At 39.8% G+C, this 22,263-nt stretch overlaps 1 protein-coding gene across 1 annotated transcript in view; it reads left to right on the forward strand.

Annotated features, from left to right (window-relative positions):
- The window catches only part of LOC112452767 (nuclear migration protein nudC-like), a 29,712-nt gene extending 7,505 nt beyond the window's left edge, over positions 1-22,207 (forward strand). The window contains exons 2-4 of the mRNA XM_025013154.1: positions 20,358-20,552; positions 21,449-21,651; positions 21,735-22,207. Coding sequence (XP_024868922.1) covers positions 20,358-20,552; positions 21,449-21,651; positions 21,735-21,786 — 450 coding nt within the window. The 3' untranslated portion in view covers positions 21,787-22,207. The remainder of the gene's footprint in view (positions 1-20,357; positions 20,553-21,448; positions 21,652-21,734) is intronic.
- Positions 22,208-22,263: the final 56 nt, after the last annotated feature.

Here is a 22,263-nt window from a genome sequence, read left to right on the forward strand (position 1 = left end):
CTCCCGCCGCTAACGCGGTGAGCAAGGGGACGGACGGGTGGGCGGACGCGGCGCATATCCGACGAAATACGAGCGTCGATGAGGAACCGTGCGCGGCTCGGCGCCGCCTCGCGTAAAATAAGAGACCCGCGCCAGCACGACGAGGAGGAATCGAGGAAGAAATCCTTCCGCGCGCGCGCTTTGCTTTCGCGACCGGAGGATGCGTAGTATCCGCACTATCTGGGTCATGGATGCACCTGAGAAAACAACGCTGTATTTTGGTCAGATCGCCCCTCCCCGTGAGCGCACGCACTTCTCCGCTCTCGTCGTTCATTGCCGTTAAAGCGGGACCTCAATTTGTATCGCGCTCGGAAAAATAGCGCGCGATTAATAAGAACGGAGAGATACATAATGTCGAAGTTATCCCACGAAATGCGCATTATAACGAGCTTACGGCTGGGACCACAACGGCTATTGCACTCGCCGATACGCAGATTGCGATGCGAGAGAATTTACGAAAGAGAGCCAAACACAATACGCACATTGAGAGTCTTGGTCCCGGCGTTTTATCTTCCGTGTCTCTTTCATTTCTCTCTCGTGTGTTTTTCCATGCTTCTTTAGACGCTTTGATACGCGAGTCTACACCGGGTATCATTTACATAACGGCTGCTTATTAAAATAAATCAAGTGACAAGTCAATGCGGCGGTTCTACAACGGAATTATATAAGCGTCTATGGAGAAGCATTTAAAGCCAACGCGATATTTCGATTGGTAAACCGCATTATTTCTATACTTGGACTTTTTTAATGTTCTGAAAATGATGAGGGCGCCCTGTTACGTATATGTGCATACTAAGCTATGAAAATAATTCTGTGTACGTTAACTGTATACAACCGGGAGAGAAAATCATTCATTTTATTTACAATAGTGAAAGCGAATTAAGAAAACTGAAGGAAAACAGCGCAGTTGAATAATTACGCATTGTGCTACATTTACGAAAATTGTTACGAAGAAAAGAGCTACATTTAAATATTCCATGATGGAAGGAAGAAAGAAGTTCGCACCGGAGATGAGGAGATACGTAAATGAGAGGCACTTTACGAGGTGGTACCGCTAATTAGTTTTAATCACGGCGTTACTCCGATATCTCGAAAATTCCATTCGTACTCTCCTCTCTGTCTTTATTATTCGAACACACTGTAATTACTTCGCTGTATGATTATCATGTACATACAACGGTTGGCATGTAACGTCATGTACGCGATCCGGGCAGCGTGATCATCGATAAGTCGATACCTCCCGTGCGAGCGAATGCGTGATTCGACGATATCCAGTGTTGAATCGTGACGGATTGTGATTATTGCTGAAGAGAACGTCCGAAAAAGCTTCTCTCTTCTTTTTTTTTTTTTTTAAATACGTAAACGCAACAAGTCGGACATGTGGGTCAGGGACGGGCAAGAAGTTGTTTTGACGGCCTAGACGAGTTGAAGATGCCTCTATCCCTTTGACGATAAGACACGTGAATTACATCGACTGTGGAAACGGTTTTTGATCGCATACAGGAGACGAAAAGACATTTGAGGTACCCGCGTTACAATTTCCTCCAAGTGCATTTATCGTGGCCTCTATTCGTTTGTCTCTAAGCCTGAATAGTACCACGTGTGAATTCGTCGCGAATACGAACGAACACGCATGACACATACATTATTTGCAATTAATCGAATGGCAGAGCAAATAATTTTCGATTGATTAACGCAAAACTCATCGATTAAGCAGAGATATAGTTAAATGAAATAGCAATTGCATAATAATATTACTAAGTCACTGCAACGTTACTTGTTTTTCTGGCATAATATGTCGAAATATAATACATACAAAATTATTGTCTTCTCGCAGCTTTTGCGTTCCGTTGACAGAAAAATATATGTTATATCATAGAGCGTACTTTTATAATTATTAAAAGATTTTTGCGAAATAGAATTGATATCTTTTAATCTTCGACATATTCAATTTCTCTTCTTCAATTAGTTTATCCGTGTTGCATCGAAAGACCATTTAAGAAACTTTAGCTCTAGTATATTAACTTGTTATCGTATATGTATTTACTTGTCGTAATGTGCTAATTGGCAAATTTTGTTAATGTCTTACTATCGTACGTTCGTTGCTGCCATTTGCCAGTCATTGATCATAGGTCAAGAGTTTCTGTTACAAACGTCAATTTTTTGCGCCGTAATTTTGATAAGGAGAATGGCTAGAGATTATCTTTCAAAGTAATTTTTTTGTACAGATGCTATTTACTCCATCCAGGTCAATGTCAGCAAGAGCTATTTCAGTGTCGTTTCCGATACGAATCACGAAAGCCCTTTTGTTGAAAAGAACAGAATTGACGGTAATCACTTCGTTTATTACATTTCGAGTAAATTTCTGAGCCCATGCGAATAAAAGGATCATGTTTCTGACAATCATTGTGGCAATGAAGTAAATTATCACAATTGTCCTTTTACGTTGAACGCGGGTTGTGAAATGTAAACAAGTTTATATGATTTCTGTTACATTCAAGATATGATTTCTGTTACTTTAAGATATCGATCTGTACTATTATGAAGTCAATTGATACTTGAAGTCAAATGCAATCGATGAATGTGAAGAGTAAGTAGGCTCTTTATTTTTCTTATTTGTGTCTATAATCACATAATACCATCCACTCAAAGTTCCATGAAAGATGTTGAGAAAGTATAATAGCTACCAGAAGTACTTACGTGCGAATGAGATCAAAATTTGAAACAAGTGCATTACAAACGGAAAAAAAAGATTTGATCAGATGTTGTAAAGTTAAATTAATCAATGCAGAATATTTTTATTTTTAATTTTGAATTTATATTTTTAATATTGGTATTTTAAATAAAGTATGAATATTAATTAGCATTTACTTGGAACAATTATCTCCGTGAAAAAAATTTTTTTTTTTTAACTTGTATTTATCTGTTTGCTCTTATGCAAATCTATATCTTGTACTGGAACACCGTAGAAGAGCAAAGATTTATGCGTATTGATTATTGCATACACAATAATAAATTGAGATTGCACTCAATTACGATTTATCTCTTATTAATCGGGTGGTTCCAATAAATCGCGCTGAAAGGATGCGTCGTTGCTCCAGGCTGGCGAATCATGCACGATTTAAGGCACGATCGTCCGTGCGCCTTTTCTTAATCGGCGAACCGCGAAGACGTCGAGGGAGATGTTTTTATCCGTTCGATCGAGCATGCGGTGGAGCGAAATCGATTTCGAGCAATCGCGTCCGCCAACCATTAAGCCGTATCTCGTGATCGCTCACCTAACGCGATGTGTGTGTGTGTGTGTGTTTGTGTCGAAAAATCCGACGTTAAAGTATCGCTGCGCGCTATTGTTGTATTTGAAGTGCATTTAAGTGCACTTAAGATCACGCGAACGTCTATCGGGGCATCTGGTTTACGAGAAAGTGCTAACAACATATTGCAAAAGAAAAACAACTTTTCTATACGAATCAATTTTGAAATTAAGGCGTGACGAATTTTTGAGGATTTATCTTTGTATATGTTACTTTTAGGACATACACCGTTTTCTTAAAAAATGCCAAATAATTAAGATAACAAATTATGTCATGGACGAAGATGCGTCTCGATTAAACGCAAAAGTAGAGAATTATAACATCAGAAAATCTCCATAGCGCAATATGTCGAAGGTCGGGGAATTCATGCGAGCGTTCGGAGTATACTGTCAAGTGCAAGGTTTTTGATATAAGCACGAAGGCAATCAGGGGGTGGGGCAGGGCAGGGCGTCTTGTTGGACATCAGCGGAGAATTGGTACCCCAGGGAGTCCGATTTTGTTCTTTCGTTCTCTCTTCTTTTCTTTTTTTACTCCGTCGCTAATTATTTTGCACGAAATCGCTTGGAAACGAAGAAACTCCTCAGACGCCCGACGACGCTCCCTCTTGATGTTTCGTAACGTTTCGTAATATCAATTACGCGATACCTGTCAAGTTAAACACGCGCATGGTGTGGCGTCGCGTATCGCGTTTCGTGGCATTATTCTTAAAGTATTTAAGGCTGTGTAATTGAATGAAGTCATGTCGGGGCGAAGGATCGACCGACATGATCGAATTCCAGGGCGTCCCCGGGTTAAAAATTCCGCCCTTTGCGAAACTGTAAAATTATAGCGCGGGTAAACGCCTCTTCTTCCCCTCCTCTACGGTTTCGTTCTTAATTAAGTTGCCCACAGGCTAGGCGAATTCTCCACTCTGTGTGTGTGTGTGTAACACAACAATTTTCATAGCCCCGCCGGCAACGTGTGTTAACATTCTCTTTTACGTAAGGAACATTCTTCACGCCGGATCGAGGTTCGCGTTTGTTCGCGAGAGAAAAAATGGAATAAAAATATGGCAATCCGATATATTTTATAACACTTTGGCATGTTATGTAAAACGGGATTGTTAAACATTGTGATCGAATATCGCGATTATTTATAGCGACTTTTTTTTATCCCGTACAAGTATTTTTTGCGCCGTATATTGTTGCCGGCGAGTATAGTAATGGGGTTGTGCCGATGAGTTATATGCGAGCTCGTAAAAAGACCTCAAAAATATTCGATTGCACCCGAGAAGCCAGTCGTGACATAAGTAGGAAATGTGGGGAGATAAATTAATATAACCGCGCGGCGCGCGCGCGCGTACGTTTGTATCGGCGCGCGTATACGGGGAAGGGGTTAAGTAAGATGTATTTTTAGAATCGACGCATCTCGCAGGCCCGTTTACCGAAGCAGAAGTTGCATCTCGGAGCCGTAAGAATTCGCGAGACTGCCGGCGCGCGGCTGTCGCGGCGCCGAAATTCTAAATTAACCGGTTTTGCAATTTTGGCGCCACTCACCTTTGAGAAATCGCGGTCCAATTTCAACGAGTCTGCGCATATAGATACGTAAAGTTACGTTATGTAGGCATACAAAACGTGTTCCAACACGATGTACCTGTTTCGCGACTTGTTTCATCTCAATTAATTACGTCCCCCGTTACACACTGCGATGTCGATCGGTTTGTTACTTTAAATGCGATTGCGTTTCGCGCCACATACTTCGTATATCAATTTAAAACATTCGAAGCAGAGACACCAATTTTTATAGATCAATAATTACGCGAATATATTCACCACATCTTGCGTAATTAACGAAATTTATTTTTCCCATTTTGCACTTTGCCTCTTAAAGTTCTATCGAACAGCCTGACATCTTGTAATGCTCGAGACTTTTTTTACGTAGAACTCGTTCCTTCGCGAGATCGCACCTTCGTGCTAAAACGAAGCCACCGAACGATGAGATAACTTTGCCATGCGCGGGAAGAAAGTTAACGACTCCCGCGAGATGCGGCAGAGAATCTGCATCTAGTTGCATCTACGATTATCCGCCAGGATGTGGCGATCGGTATTTAGGCCTCGCCAGTTACGCAAGTTGCGCGCGACCGTCACGACGATGGATAAAAAACTATTCCGGGGAATGAGGGGGGGGAGGATGGTAGCTAATCGTCATCGAGCTGACATTGAACTCATATTTTCCGTATGCGTCTCGCGTTCTGCCGGACATACGGCCTGTGTCTTCTTTTCACCTTCTCGTATTCTATCTCGCTTGCTCGCGCATGTGTTTTTGTCTCGCCTTTTGGTCACGTATGAATGCTCATCAAAGGCCCAAACGCGTTTGACACGGCTGCTTATACTCACCTACGTGCCCGGTAACGCGTAGAGTCGGGCATCCGCCAATTGCGAAATGCAGGAATAAACGGGGAGTTTAAATTCTCGTAAGGTCAACAACGACACCCGGGGTTATTCTGGTAATCGCACGCGCAATTAAAGAGCGTGCCCGGCCATGTAAAACCTATGTTCTCATCGCTTGGAAGAACGTGCGAACATTAGCATTTCCGAAATCCTGTTTAACCGGGAGAGGTGAATTCATTAGGTCAAGAAATAAATAGTAACCAAAAACTTGTATAATATTATACGATATGTCTCGATTTTATGTTTTTGTTTAAAGTTTCTTTGAAATTTTGTAATAGTGTGTGTGGTTTATTTAGTCTTCTAGATAATAATAACCTTTTCACACGCTTATATACTGATATATAATATTATTACTTTGAAAACTTTAAATGTATGACCTTGTATACTAAACACGAGACACCTTTGTATTGCGAAACAAAATTTCATTTTCGCAATATCTCGATTGCAAATAAAAAGGGTATTATCTCACAGACCTCTTCGTAAGATCATCGCGCTTCTTCAGGGTCATCGCGGTAATTGTCTGCAGCAATTAAAATATGCGCGGGAGGTGAAATTATTGCCCCATGCGTTCTCAACAGTTTTGTCATAAGGACGAACACGCGTAAGATACTGAAAAGAAGCATGAAGCAGCAGGAAGGGAATGACATGCAGAAAGATAGCGATAAGACTTGATTCGATATTTCTTCTCGTGATCGCAGCGTATGGGGAGTAACGAATAAATGCTACTATATGGCCAATTATCGTTTTACCGTCTTGCACGCGGTCCTGCAACGCGATTGCGCCGAACCACTTGGCCTATATTGCTTAATGTGAGGTCACGCACAGGCACGAGAGGTCTAGGCGGTAATTGCCGCGGAATTAGAATATACATTTCGCACATCGTATTTAATAACGTTGCGAAGGTGGCCTCGTATAGACGGAATTAAAGTGCTTCGAGAGTAATTCCGAATAATTGGCAATAGAAACGTGATCGTTCCGTTCGATGCAAGCGGTGAGTTCAATCACAAGCGGAAATTCTGTTCGTATTGCGCGTTATTTTGAAAGTACCCGTCTAATTTAATCGTAATTGCAAACGTACGCGTGCCACATTTATAGCCTTAAATGTCAGTTTACAGCCGGGCTTTCGTGTATATCCTTTTGTAGCTTGTAAAATAAAATATACGCTTCTGATTCTCTTTTATAAAGCGGAACGGCGAGAAAGACTTGCAGAGATTTCAATTATTTTATAACTCGCCCTTCGGTCTCTCCCTCTTTTGATACGTTTGTCAGTTATGAAACTGCAGAAATTGCAATGCCTGCGCGCAATACGCCGGGGTCATCGCGGCAATTACTATGCAGTTAGAGAATGTGCGGCTGACGATCGACGACGTTTGCGCGCCTTGCCAAGAACCGGTAATTTTGCAACATTGTTGCCCGATTCGCGAGAAAAATGTAATAAAGCCCCGCTTTTAAGACGGACGAGCGTAATTGTGGCCGAAAAACGGCCGTACATGCGTCCCCGCGTCAGCCGATCCGCAATTTCTCTTCATATTTCGAGCAGCGGCAGAATTGTCGCGTTACGAAAGATTCCCGCACTACTTAGCGACTTTGTATTCTCGTTTCTTGCGGTAACGAGATGTCCTTAACCAAATAATAGCCTTCATTAGCGCGTGTCTGGCCTCGTAAAATTTTAAAATTTAATGAAATGCAAGATGCCTGATTATCAGAAACTCGAGGAAGCTCGAAAACCGATGATAAGTTTATATAATTATATTATTATTAACAATACAAATATTCTGGTCTTTGTTATATTGCGTTTATATTGCTCCTTTGAGAGATCGCAATAGTTGATAAGAATCGCCGAAATCAAAGGAGATAATCCGTCTCGCAATTACATCGCAGCAGTTACGAATCGCGCCTAGCCTTCCAAGTTAATCAAGGCTTAATTAAGTGAGAGCCGGTTATTACTAACGATCATAATTGTAGGAGCAGCAATGTAATGCAATAGCTACAAGATACAATTATTTTGCGTCACCTTTCTATAAATTACCAACTTGAAATCTTATCTGTTATCGGTCTCGTTCCATTTCAAAGGAAATATGAAACACTTTAATAATTCATGAAACTCAAGAACCATGAGATGAGTTGCGATTTTGCGAGATGTGATTCTAAATCTTACCTGCAAAAAAATACAGCCAGCGATTCATGATTCAAGTCAGTATAAGAATGCTAAGAAAACAATTATAAATTGAAGTTAATTTTTCTTTTGAGGAGAGACATTTTTACGAAAGGTAAAAAATAGATAGGATAGCGCCAGTCATTGGAAATGTTATCCATTTAAATCGTGCATTGTCACCTGGAGCGTGATGTGGTATAACATTTATTTGTTTCAAGCCGATCTAATCAAACCATCATTAATTACGCATTAATGGCACTGATTGATGCATTCGCGCGGAAGAAGGAACATAGATTGGACAGCGTGTCGTACGATTTGTTACGGTGTCAGTTCGGACGCGCGTAGCCTTGTAACATAAATACGCAAATAATCCGATAAATCTCGATATGGACTTCTGCTCATCCTTTGGAGTCCTTGACACCGACGTAGTGTCACCGACTGCGTGCGCGAGATTCGCCGCGGTGGAAAATGAGAGTCGGCTGTCAGCCGACCGTTCGCCGTCCGTCGTGGAAGCGTCGGATCAACCTCGCGTCGTTTCCCAATACGCGTATAGTCTCCTCTACAGCGATCCACCGCGCGCGCGTCACTCCTCTCAATGACGTGTAGTCCCCCTAGAAAAGACGTTAATGATCCTTAGAAGTTATCGACCGCGAGAGGTTCCGCTCGGCTACCTTGACGAGCGTGGAAGACACTCTTTCTCAACAATCTCGAGAATTTCTGATTTGTACGGCAGAGTTTCTTATTTCGCCGCGCGTTCGACGTTCCTGGATTTTTCCTGGAGCGACGAGTGATATCATGGGGTAACGATGCGCGAAGTTTGACGGTGACGTCTTGATCTTGAAACGGGCATTATGCAGACGGATGCGCAAACTGCACAATAATATATTACATTTGCGACGCGGCTGTAATTTTCCCGCCATTCAGCATGAACAAAGAAATTGTAACGATTAACGTTGAGTAACGTTCGACTGATGCGTGAAAGGTGCTCGCTGACCCAGATTAATAATCGCGATTCGAGCGATTTTCAACTAGCAGCTTAGTCGCGCCGATGTTTTCGCTCCTTCGCACTGACGTTTTCGCTCCTTGGAAGTGTCGGCTTGCTCTCTGATGCGGCAACCGATGAAATTAATTTGCTCGACGATCACGATGTCTATCGTGAGAAATCAATAAAAGGTTTCTTTTTTATTATTGCGAGAATATATACGCCGATTATGGAAAATTAAAGCGGATTAAAATTATCTGTATGGTCATTCTTAATTAAAATAATTCACGAAATTAATGACGGTCAGCGATAATTATCAAGCGCGTTATAATAATCAGTTTTATTTCCCAATCCGAGTGTGCTTCAGCAACCGGCAATTAATCCCCCCCCCCCCGTTTACTATAGCGTGTTCTCAATCGCGGGGGACAAGGAGAGATCGTTACCGAGTGACAGTTTGCTAGTAATTAGTGGTATACACGCGTCATATCGATGATATATGATAAGCATGAAAATAAAAAGAGAGAAGATGATGATGGTAATGTTTATGAGAGAGAGATGTTACGTTGATAGTGAAAAATTCATATAATCCGCCAATTCCATCTGCTTGCGGAATACGGAATAATCGCAGAAGACAAACAGATAGCCACGCGTAACACGTCACGGGATAATGGCCCTACCTAAGGGAAGGTAATTATCAGCAACATGAAATTGCTTTTAAGTAAGTGCGATGCAGAAGCGAATATATGTATGCGAGCTGCGGTTATTTGTCGTACTAATAATAGTTACGCAAGGGCGGATATCGTTATACGAAAGTAAAATACTTGTGCCTCATAAAAATTTACGACCATCCCCTAACAGGTGGCATTCCGAGGATATTGCTCGACGGGTTACGATGCGTCACGGTAATAGATGTTGTCGTTCCCGATGGGCACGAGGATCATTAGTTATGCGTTTAACTACCGAGCGGCCAATCGGCGAGATATTTTGCTGTATCGCTTCGAAAACAGGATATAATGACGCACTTAAACGTAATCGAACGCTCGTGACGATCCCGTTCGCGTACGTACATTTTTGTGCGCAAGCATGTCAAGGAGATATTTACAAAATGTGCGCGAGGCGTTGTGGCATTTAACGCCTTTGAGAAACGAGTTCTACACCTCAATATTTTGTTAAAATCGCGATACCGAATAATGTAAAATTGCAATATGACACACAGATCGATACCAAGTCCGTTAATTAGCATTACTGAACAATATTCACGGCATATTCGGTGAGGTGTACATTTCATCTCGTCGTATTTCAGATATGCTAATGCTTTCTCGAGTGCATCATAAGCCCTAGAAGATAATTCGTAAGATGTAAGACCAAGAGCGCGATATAAATATAAAATACCATTCGATCGTGGGCATCATTTGTTTTCCTAAATTTCCAACGGTATTTAAGAATTTAGGAATTTTATCTTAATTTTTATCGGAAATGAAGTTTTTACGTGCGCGAGATTACTGGTAAATTGATAATCGATGCCTGTATCTTTTCTCAATTGAAATTCGAGTTATTTAGTGAGGCGCGTGCAAAAAATGGGTTAATTGACGCATTGTAGATCTATTAAGTGAAGATTTTTGTACAAGAACAATTGTATTTTAAATTTATTTATACCATTTTATATATATGCTAAGAAATACAGGAAGAAGAAAAACTCGCGATATCAAAGAAAACGAAAAATGAGAAATGATACAATTACTATACTATGTACATACATATTTGTTTTTTACATCTATTTAGTTATTTATCATAGTGTTAATTGGGAATGCCACATCGGGATATCAATAAATTATTGTCTTTTGTAAAATTCTCAAATAATCTAAAGCGGAAGATATGTAGGTAACTGCCGCAGGATATTTGTGTCGTTGATCAAAGGTTAAAGTCGCGCGACTGCGAAATGGTTTATTTTCAAAATCCTAACGGTTTGTCACAGAGTTAAAAAAAATGTGTTCAGAATGTATAGTCTTGACAGAAATTATACGATTCTTTTGTTTTTAATAAAACGTATATACATTTTCATTGTATTTAAAACCGATCTGAAGTATCAGTGCAGTTTACTTAGCATCTTGTGTTGAATTTTGTACGGGAAAACATATGTTATAATGTATAAATCTTTATATATCTATTTAGAATTTTATTAACACTGATTTTTGCTAGATAAAGCAAGTTATTAAGGAAACGGTTACTAAATGCTTCTATATTAACTATGATTAGGTAATGTACCTTTGAAAATAACCGGAAACGTCGGTTTGCTGATAATAATCTACAATTTTCATCACTGCTAAACCTTTTATATAGTTGTATCTTTTCATATCCGCTTTCAAGTCAGCGGAGCTGGATAAGCGTGGAACAGGATCAGGTGAAAAAATGCGTAATTTTTATAAGAAGTTAATGATAGGAACTCATTTGCTTTGAGAACAATGATCATCGGCAGCGCAGTTTGCGCAAGCATAGTTAACGGGGTTGCGATCACTCGTACAGTTTTGCGTAGTTTATGACAGACTGTGGGTGGTCCTTTAACAAAGGACCGGAAAAGGTATTCTTCACGATTCTACGCGCCGATAACTCGAATATTCCCGCGAGCTCGTTCCTATCCATGCTACCGTGATATTTCTTTATGTACCACAGCGCGTACTTGCGTTTTTACCCTCTCATATATAATACAATATCAAACGATGAGATGAAGTACAATTATAACAAACTATGTTAAAGTCATCAAATTTAAATGATATCTACTTATTAAACATTTTAAGACTATAATATTTAGTTTACCGATTAATAATTAACAACTTAATTAATTGCACGAGAGATGCACTCGCAAGTACAATACCAAGTCTGATAAAATCATAGCTTTCATTATACATATATTACGTAAGTAGAAACGTAAAGACTAGCAGAATCATTAACATTTTTAACTGAAGCGCCGCAAGATCGATGCTTCACATCGATTGCTTAAGCGACACGAGAGATTCGCGCCGATCGTGTCAAGAGGGCTGCTATACACACGTTTCACTTCCCTTTTTGACTTAGCGCGTCTCTCGAAGCGCCCTATCTCCTTCTTGGTCCTTCTCCATCTCTCGATTTCACTTTTGGCGGTCGCGGCACACCAGTCCTTTTCTCCCCCCGCGCGCGCGCGTATCCCCTTTTCTCCTCTCCCGGTCTCTCCTTCTCTCGGTAATTGCGTAAGCGGCGCATATGCGCACCGATAGCGCGCAATGACGATCTACTGCGCGCCCGGACCGCACGCGCGCCTCCGGATGAAAAGGACCATTACACCGGTGCGCAATTTGCAAAACGTGCATTCGCCGCAAATCCGCGAAAGTAGAGCGATTGTTATTACCGTCCGTCTAGCGGCGATGCAATTTTCCATGTGCACGCATAATTCGCCTATCCACAGGATTACCTGTGCACCGATATTTATCGCTCAAACGACGAAAAACTTCATCTCCCTTTCGTGAGAGAACCTTAACGTATACCAATCAACTCGACCTCGCGTATTAACGTCATATTGCGTTATTTATATGGATTTCATTGCGCAACAGTTACGAGCACTGAAGATAACACTTGTTCCGTCCTGTTCGTATATTTCTTCACGCATGGCACTTGAAATCTTCATAGCGCGTTACTATAATGAACAGGAGCAACAGTTTCGTAAGGCAAGCTTCTCGCATAAATATTGGTAAAAAGTTTGACGGGAGCATCTGCTATCCGAATCGTACGTGATTATCGCTTCAAGGCGGTGAGGGCTTAAGTAAATTACGAGCTAAGCACGCGTAATTGATACGCGGGATAAAGTTATCGCGCGTCTAAAACGAACAAATTGGTCAGTGGCCATCTATGGTTCGGTATGTTCGCGCAAAATTATCTGAGATTACAACATTTGCGCTTTCTCAAACTGGAGTAGAGTGCACGGTCTTATTATTTCCTGAGTTCCTTATGCACACAGGACAGAGTGCTTATTTGCGTACTCTTGCTCGCTTTTGTTGCCCCCTCGCGATCACGTATGAAGCATTATCTGCCCGATAATGTAACTGATCTGTCGTAACTCACTGAATTTTTGTTTGCGTCAATAATTTGATTTGATCGTGAAATTAAGAAGAGGCCCACGTCTGTCGAAAGTTACTCTTGTCCGTCCGCACTTCGTCAAGGATGATGTCGACCAGCAGTGGGGATCGTTAAGTGACGACGTGCTTAATCGTTTGCTTTAAATACGATTTGATCTATGCCAATATAGAATTTCAGGCTGAAATTAACATATTGCCATTAAATACGGTAGTTCGAAGAGTTAATTAGTAAAAATTGTTTGATTCTTTCCATTTAAAGAAACGATACGTATGACCGTGAACATATCGCTATAAAATATTTCTTAATTCAGAGATAAACAGTCGTCGATGTTCGATTTCGTAAAGTAGGAAACACCCGATATGCGACGATCGCGGGGGTACCATCATCGTGAGACACGCAACATTATCTACGTCTTCCCATCGTCGTCGTCGTCTTATTTTTTTATTTTCTCTGACATAAGATCACTATTTACGCCACTGACATCGGTGGTGGTGATGCCGATGGCGAATCGAGGTGGGGAATCGCGAGGACGCGAAAAGCGCGAGGAGCAGTCACGACGGGGGGAGAGGTGATGGTGGTGGAGAGGAGGCCGCGGGAGTGAGAAACGGACGAGAGGCAAGGCCGTTCTTTGACCCGAAACGTGGTCAGCTCGGCGCCAATTTTTCGGGAGGAACCGGTCCTCACCCGGCCCCCTGGAATTCTGTTCGGCGCGACGCACACACCGTTGCCGGACCACGATTTCGCCGAGAGGACCGAGGGCGACACGTTGTTGGTACCATCATGGTATATATAGCGGGGCCGCACCTGTGCCTCTCCCCGTCGTCGACAACGCATCGCGCCTGGGTGTCGCGACGAAGCCCCGAACGATTAATATCGAAAGGATCCTACCTCGCGAGCCTCGTCAATCAGCGATCGATTATCAAGAATCGCGTAGAAAACAAGGAGAGAGAGGTCAGCATATCTCTCACGGACCGTTTAACAACGTTGCTTGAGCGCGATATTTGCGTGTCGTGAGAAAGCGCGTGTCTAGATAATTCATTTTTTTAATTTTTATTTTTATTTATTTTTTTTAAATAAATCTTTATGCGTCATGGGATATTTCCAGGGTGATTTACGAGAATTGAGATTTTAAATTAATCAAAACGATAATAAAATGGAGATAAATGCATTATCTCAAGCGATATTTCTCTCCAACAATAAACTATGCATGATATTGCATACTACGATAATAACGCATACACATATACCGTATGTATATCTGCAATAAGATAGTTATTGCTTAATATTATTCGGATATATAGGTATCTAATATCTAATCTCAACAAATATCCCTGGCGATACCTTGTTCTTTACGATTTCGCGTGGATATAAATTGCGCGTTACATCCGCTCGTTTTACGGAGGTAAATATATTAATGATTGAAGTAAAGTAACGCTCTCGACCTACATTAGCCCGATTCCAGATTGTGGTGTGAAGAAATATTTACCTACGGCCTCCCCGCCTCTCCGGTTTACTCCTCACCGCGACCTGAATTCCGCATCTACCGGCTGTAACAATTTTTGCCTTAACGCCCCTGACGCCGATACACTCTTGCTTCGGGAAGCGCATCCATTGTCGGCGCTTATTATCGCGACGGCAACTTCTCCATTTTAATCTCGGCAAGCGGCATGTCTTTTGCAACATCTTTTCATATACGTATAAATTATCCGTCGCGTTTTCGCGCGTATTAACGTGTTATTGCGCACCCTGCGCAAGTCTCGTCCCTTTCCCCGCCCCTAGGCCGCTGATCGTTGCGAATTGCAACGAACAAAATCAGCATCGAGAATCCTAATCCTTTCCTCAAGCCGGATGCACGTTCGCACAGACGCTGATTTATCTGTGCCTCGCATCTCCCTCGCCTCCTCTCTCAATCTGCATCTCTCCATTCGGGTCCGTTTCTTCTCGTGGCACGGAACGATGCACACGTGCACGTGCTTTCGTAGAAATACACCTGTACATTCACGCACCTGAGCACACTCGGTGAGAGAAGCTCATCGATCTTCTCGCATCCTTTCGATCGCGTTGTGGCTGCTACTCCTTGGCTCCGGTTTATCGTAATCGTGAATATAAAACTACTGATATATTGGCACGCTGAATAAATATACCACATACGTAATATCTCTACATAAATATAATTTGTATATAATATTATTGTATATACATTTGTGTACATTGTATATATATATATTACTTTTACAATTACAGAGAAAACATATATATTACCTAAAAAAATAATTGTTGCACTACTTTGAAAAATCTTTACATTGTGTCAATTAGAAAAAGAACGTATGATAACAATTTTATAAGATTAAAAAATTTTACTTAAATTTAACAAGGGAATACAAGATATTTAAATACAAAGTTTACATGTGTATTTTTTAGTGGTCACAAAGAATTACAGAGGTAACAGTACAAAATAAAAATATTTTATTAAAATACATAAATTTTTCTTGTAAAAAAAGTTGGCGCTGCTAGACCTCAAAATTTTAAATAATTAAGGGCCGTATATACTAATGTATATATACATTATATATAGGGCTAAAGGTGTTACAGACTATTATTTCTAAAACTAAGCGAAATATGACATTTTTGTTCCCTATCAACCGTTTGGTATCGAAAGTAACATTATATGATAAAGTTATTTTTTTTCTAATCGTAAGTGTAGTCGTTAAGACTCACAAAAATTTCATATTTTGCTTAATTTGGAAATAATAGTCTGTAACATCTTTAGTTTTACACCCTGTATATATCACAACCGTCGTAAAATATTCCAACTTTTCTTATTTCCTATTTTCCTTATAAACAGTTACAAATGTGTTTTTTAACGCTGTGACTCTGTCTCTGAAATAAAATGTTGCGCTAGTTTTGCTCTATAAATACGTGTTAACTATTTAATGATTATTGATTATTACTGGAGTATATTGCTAATGTAATTAAGCTACCGTTTGGTTATATATTTATCTAAAGCATCTACCGGAAGTCATAAATTATACTTTTATCTGGTACTGCACCGCTTTATGTCTCATCGTTAAAAGACCGATTAGCGATAACAGTGTTTAGTTTTGCATTAAATGAAAAACGTGCATTAAATGAAACGGCTGTCACGGGATAATTATATCCTCTGCCGTACCAGGCTGCAACTGATTATGAAAAGCGCGAGACGGCACTTGTATCGGATAATTGCTAATTTAAATACCAGATTTTGTACCGTTAATAACGACGTGCGAAACATCTTGCATTAATCGCGATCGACACATGTTACTTACAGAATACGATATTATTACGTGACAGTATGACGAAAATTTTTCTGCGTGAACTGAAAACAGATATTTAGAAAACTTCGAATTTAATATGATTAAACATACTGGAGTAAAATTTCATGGATTTGATAATGCAGACTGATTTAAACGACGCGTGCTTATTCCCCAGTCTTCTATCGCACCATGTTCGTCAGACAAGTTCCTCTTTTATCTGCCTGTTATCATCGCTATGAATATTTAATGCCAACGTTAAAGATTCACGTAGAATCAATTACTGCATGCACACGTTATTACTTTACTTCACTCGTTCACTTGACGCTAGAATGAGCATTTATGAATCAATCTTTATTCACGCTAATAGGTATAAATGGAATCCGTCAATACAAATGGCCATCTTTATATAAGTTATTCTTGTGTCTCGTCTTTTCTTTAATATTCCACTACCGCTTCGTAATATTTTTTATCGCTCGAATCACGGCAATTTGTTACGATTTATATCCTTTCCGATAGCTTCACTGATATATATTCCATATTATCTATTTTTTTTCAATGCGCTTTTACGATATAAATTTGAAAATACAATAACTACAAAGTAGCAAAAATGTGTCCTTTTTTCTAATGATACCGTAATCGGCGTAACCCATTAAATTTTTGTACTCTTTTTTTTTATTTTAATTATTACATTGTCTCTGTCAGAAGCTAGAGTGAAAGCAAAAGAAGAGAACGAACGGTTAGTTCTTTAATTAAAAAAAGGTGGGATATACAAAACAAACTAAAATATAATAAAAGTGAATAAGTATTCTTGATCTTCGCCCTGAAGAGTGGCTGCAACGTTTGCCTAACGTTTTACCAAACTAGGTTTTTTATACTTATTAAAGTAGTATGTCAACCTTGTTCACGCATATTTTCGCTTGCGTTTCGCATCGTCCTTGGTGTCTTGAGGAGATGTCTTATTCATTAGTCGAGTCTCTATGATTGTCTGCCACTTGATTAATTTTATTTTGTCGCCGATGTACTACTGGGAATTCACAAATGGAAAAAAGTCTTAGTCGCGTACTCATATATCGTGACATCGAATCGCGATTATAAATTTTGATCTCGTCGCGAGATCTCGAGCGAACTATTCGGTTGCGCAAACGAATTAAACATAGCCGATTCTTTAGTATCAAGGATTTCGACGAAGCGCCAAATAAATCGGTTATCCACGAACGAGGCACCAAGCGGTCGTAACAACCTTCGAAGTCACGCTCGTTCGTTCGCAGCGACAAATCGAATGCCGAGATCCTGAACGTAGCTTTGCCGCTACTTCGAGACTATTGAATCTGTATAATGTGCAATTTCCATGCCATTTCTAAAGCTTATGTACGTTTAAAAAAATGTACGAGATCTCGATGCGATGGTAAGAACGAGTTTCGCAAGTCTTTGCAGTCACAAACAGCATCAATACGACACGTTTTATACGGGTGCCAGGTTAAAATAAGAACAGCGATGAAATGCGTGAACAATGAACTAACGATATTTTTTGTAATGTTTTTAAAATTTGTATCTTAGGCCGGTATTCATAATCAGATCTTATATTTAGGATCGTCTTAAGCACAGTTTTAAGACGTTATAAGCCAATCACAGAGCCGTATTAGCATCTTAAGACATTACTTAAGACGGTCTTGAAATAAGAACCAACTATGAATACCGGCCTTAATACGATTTTTTATAGGCGTTCGGAATAAAATAATTTTACGAGAGCAAATACGAAAGAAATCGTATTTTAATCTTTATTACGTGCAATCAGAGATCAATTCTTTACTCGGCAAAAACTCCAGGGAACAAGCTGTGTCAATACAGCTGTGGTTACCAATCATAATACACGTAAGAACAGCTGATCTTTGCACGTTCATTTTTAAATTATAAAAAGCCAACCGCGTTTATATAGCATATGTGATTTGACGGCAACGTTGAATTCGATCGTAGCAAAAACCGATGTATTGGGATAGGAAAACAATATTGCTTTAGAGCATTGTTTGTGAAAACATTGCCAAATAAGCTTAAAGAAGAAACGCAGTATCATTGCAATTGCGAAAAACAAATAATAGCGTAAATTTTTAATTATAACACTAACTTATGAACTTTATACTACTATACATTGACTTTATAGCGAGGATTCTACAAATGTCTCGAAGATTATTAAAGCGTATACATTACAGTCTACTTAGGGTAGACCTCGGCGAAGTGAGCAGCCTTACCGCCGTTTTCTTCCTCGCCTTCTCGCGGTGCCGCTTTTATAATGATATTCCATTTTGTTAACGTCGGGCGCAAAGTCGGTAGCCATGATCCGTTTCCACGCACCGGTGCACCCGGCTCCGCCGCCACGTCGTCATTCTGAAAATCCAAGAACGAGCGACTACGAGATGAGTCGGATAATCGCGATGTGGTATACGAGCCGCTATATTCTCCTTGTTGGGAAACCGACGTATCGTAAAAATATTATAAGTAAAAATACACGAAATAAATATGTAATCTCAATTGATAGCCCAAATGCTAATTACGGAACTCGAAAGATCGTGACGGGTACGCGGCCGCGAGTTGCGCGAAGCTGGAGCGTGGAGCGCGAAAATTACGTAAACGCGTGAGACCTTACCTTGTCACCTGAGTAACGTGGATCGATAAATTTTGAGAGAAGGTTCAAGATAATGCAGCGGGATTTGCACGCGTAATAAACTTAAGCAGCTTGAATTGTTTACCCGTCACAAATTGGAATTGAAATACAGAGACGTACGTCTGAATACGCGCGTAGAAACCACTCCGTCGCGACAGAGTAATATGAATATGTTAATGAATTTTGCTATTCACTTTATAATTTACATCAGGATGAAGGTCCAAACGGATATACGACGACTGTCCGCGATAAGCTAATTAAATTAGAAATTCAAGATCATAACATGTTTCTAATAGTTGGAATACGTTTACGCGGTATTAAGTTTTAATGAATGTGAAATTACTGACTATTATTGGCTCTCATTCACTTGACGTTGACTCAGATGACTCGTGCAAATGTATGACTTGATAGAAAAGAGATTGTTCGACAATCTAGATTCGCATAAAGCGGACATTCACGTTCGTGATCGATCTACTCTTGACCCTTTCGAACTGGCAATGACCCAAAGCCAAGATCTGGTCCGCGTATGCCTGCCATCAATTAAAGCGGGCACTCTTCGCGGTTAACGAGGTGTGTCCCAGGAATGTCGAACCTTTGCCATTTCGCTTCGTGAATCGTTACAATGCACCTTTCAACCTCCAGTTCGCGCTCGAAAGATTTGAGTACCCCCGCGAACCCTCCAAACGTTCAAGGTCTTCTTCTGAGGTCATTTAAATAAAAATAAAATTACGATGTTTTTGTTTCCGAAATCCGAGATCACGAACTGTGATTCCGGATCACAATGATCTGCAACGAGATCGTAATCATAGAAGGACAAAAAACGCGCCCGTGCAGAACGAGCTGGGAACAATTCTCACCCTCTCCGCCATTTTAGCCATTCTCTCTTTATTTGGACATATCAACTAGACCATGAGAGTCTGCTGAGTTTTTACGTGTCATTATTTTAAGATACGTGAAAATAAATCGATTCAAATTCATTGCATTGATTAAAAGATAGGAAAGGATTATAAGAATATAAAAAAATAATATATAAATATATATTATTCTTTTAATGAAATTATTAAAACAGTCAAAAAGATTGTAATTTTTTATTACATCTATAACGATGCATTTTCTGAAATAAATTGAGATTTTATGTATAATATTTTGTTGTATAATATATAGATGATTGATTAATTAATTTTTTCACTTTATCTTTTTTTTCAGACAAATTTTTTCCACACGAATACACACATATATAATAGAACTAATTCTTTTTCTCGTTTTTATAATACCATGAATAAATTTTGACAAGCTTTCTTTTCATGCGAGTTTCGTAGGCGCCACATGTGAACAAACGCGTTTTAGGGAACATATCAATATAAAAGTTACGCTTTTTACAGATTCGAGTGCCGCTAAAGGTAAACTTTTCGGTTAGACCGAGAGACGTGGTCGTGTCGATCGCAAAGAAACACCTGAGCTGCGGACTGAAAGGCCATCCGCCAATTCTTGCTGGGGATTTCCCGCACGAGGTCAAGCTCGAGGAATCTACTTGGGTAATTGAGGACGGAAAACTACTGTTAATTAATCTGGAAAAGGTGAGTCGTGGGCACATAATAGGCGCGGTAGCGTCCGCACCCGTGTGGCATTTTTTTGCGGCCTCGCCGATCCTCGGCCTTGCCGGAACGGTGATTCTAAGATCCGCCCAGTTGCAAAGATTTAAGATACGCATGACCGATCGACAACGAATCTGGCAGATCAACATGTCTTTCGATATATACGAACCGTAGCATTTAATTAAGCACTTATCCAATTAATTCTTTCGTGTCTGATTATTATGTAAACATTTCGTAAGTTTGCTTGTCGTTATCCAGAACTTGATCTCATGAAACAGTATATTATTTTGGGAAGTACGTATGTCGATGTCGATCATGGATGATGGAGAGGAGTATATGGTTGGATGTGTGGAGTATGAGTCCCCAAAATTACCATGCGACTCTTTGCGGGTCGCGATGGTGAGACTTCACATGTATATGCCCGCCCAGCTCTTGTCGTCCGATGAAATCGTCGGAACGTCGATCGGAGCGATGAGTATTGTTGCCGAATTTGTTTATATCTTTCGGTCGGCGCGGTCGATCGCTCGCGAGAAAACACGGTTAATTAGTGTGGTGCCATTTTGATAGGGGCACACGCGGCCACCACATTATAATTGAACTGCGGCATACATTATGAGAGAGAGAGAGATGGAAGTCATCTTTAATAATCCAATTTTGATAGTGTAAATAAAAGATGAAAATGTCGATATACGCGTTAAAAATCAAGATACCGTTAATGATATAATTATTATATTATATTATATATATATACATATATATATATATATATATATATATATATATTATATATGTACATTGATTAGTTTTATTAATCTGTGTACCTAATAATTGTAGTATTTTTTATCATCGGCAATGAAACTAACGTTAACCGATTGCAGGTGAATAAGATGCAGTGGTGGGCACATGTTGTAACAAGCGAGCCAGAAATTAGCACGAAGAAAGTGAATCCCGAACCTAGTAAACTCTCTGATCTCGATGGAGAGACGAGAGGTCTCGTGGAGAAAATGATGTACGATCAGAGGCAGAAGGAACTAGGACTTCCGACGTCCGATGAACAGAAGAAGCAGGACGTCATCAAAAAGTAAGAAAATATCTTGTCTTATCATGATATATTATACATAATGTCCATATTAATCTAATTGTTGAATCACTGAATTTTTCTAGGTTCATGGAACAACATCCCGAGATGGATTTTTCGAAATGTAAATTCAATTAAAATAATTCAATAATACGCTTAATGATATTCCGGTACTATACATTGATACTTTTAAGATACATTCTCGCTTTTCATTATCATAATATAATGTGTGATCGACGTTCCCGTATCGTTGAAGAGGAAAGTCCATGCAATTGCAAAGATGGCAGCACAGTGTTAGACTACAATGCCATATACAGAGTTCTGCTAACGCAATCGAAATGGTGTTTTCGATTAATCTCTTATTTTCTTCGCCTCTTTTTACCTTTTCCTTGCTTTTCTTTACACTTTTAAAGAAATCACATAGATGCATCGCACAGTTACAAAGGTTTAATTTTTGTATTGCGCTTTTCTTATCTATCGAGCTCATTCAGTGGAAACAAGATAGATTAGAAATGTATGAAAGAAATGCAACTTTGAGAATAAAAATCGTATAACTGTTTTTTTTTATCAATATATCATTTTAATATGTAATCATCAATATGTGGTCCAAAGGTA

The sequence above is a fragment of the Temnothorax curvispinosus genome, unplaced genomic scaffold (assembly GCF_003070985.1).
Source record: "Temnothorax curvispinosus isolate PA1 unplaced genomic scaffold, ASM307098v1 QBEX01003650.1, whole genome shotgun sequence".
Lineage (NCBI taxonomy): Eukaryota > Metazoa > Arthropoda > Insecta > Hymenoptera > Formicidae > Temnothorax > Temnothorax curvispinosus.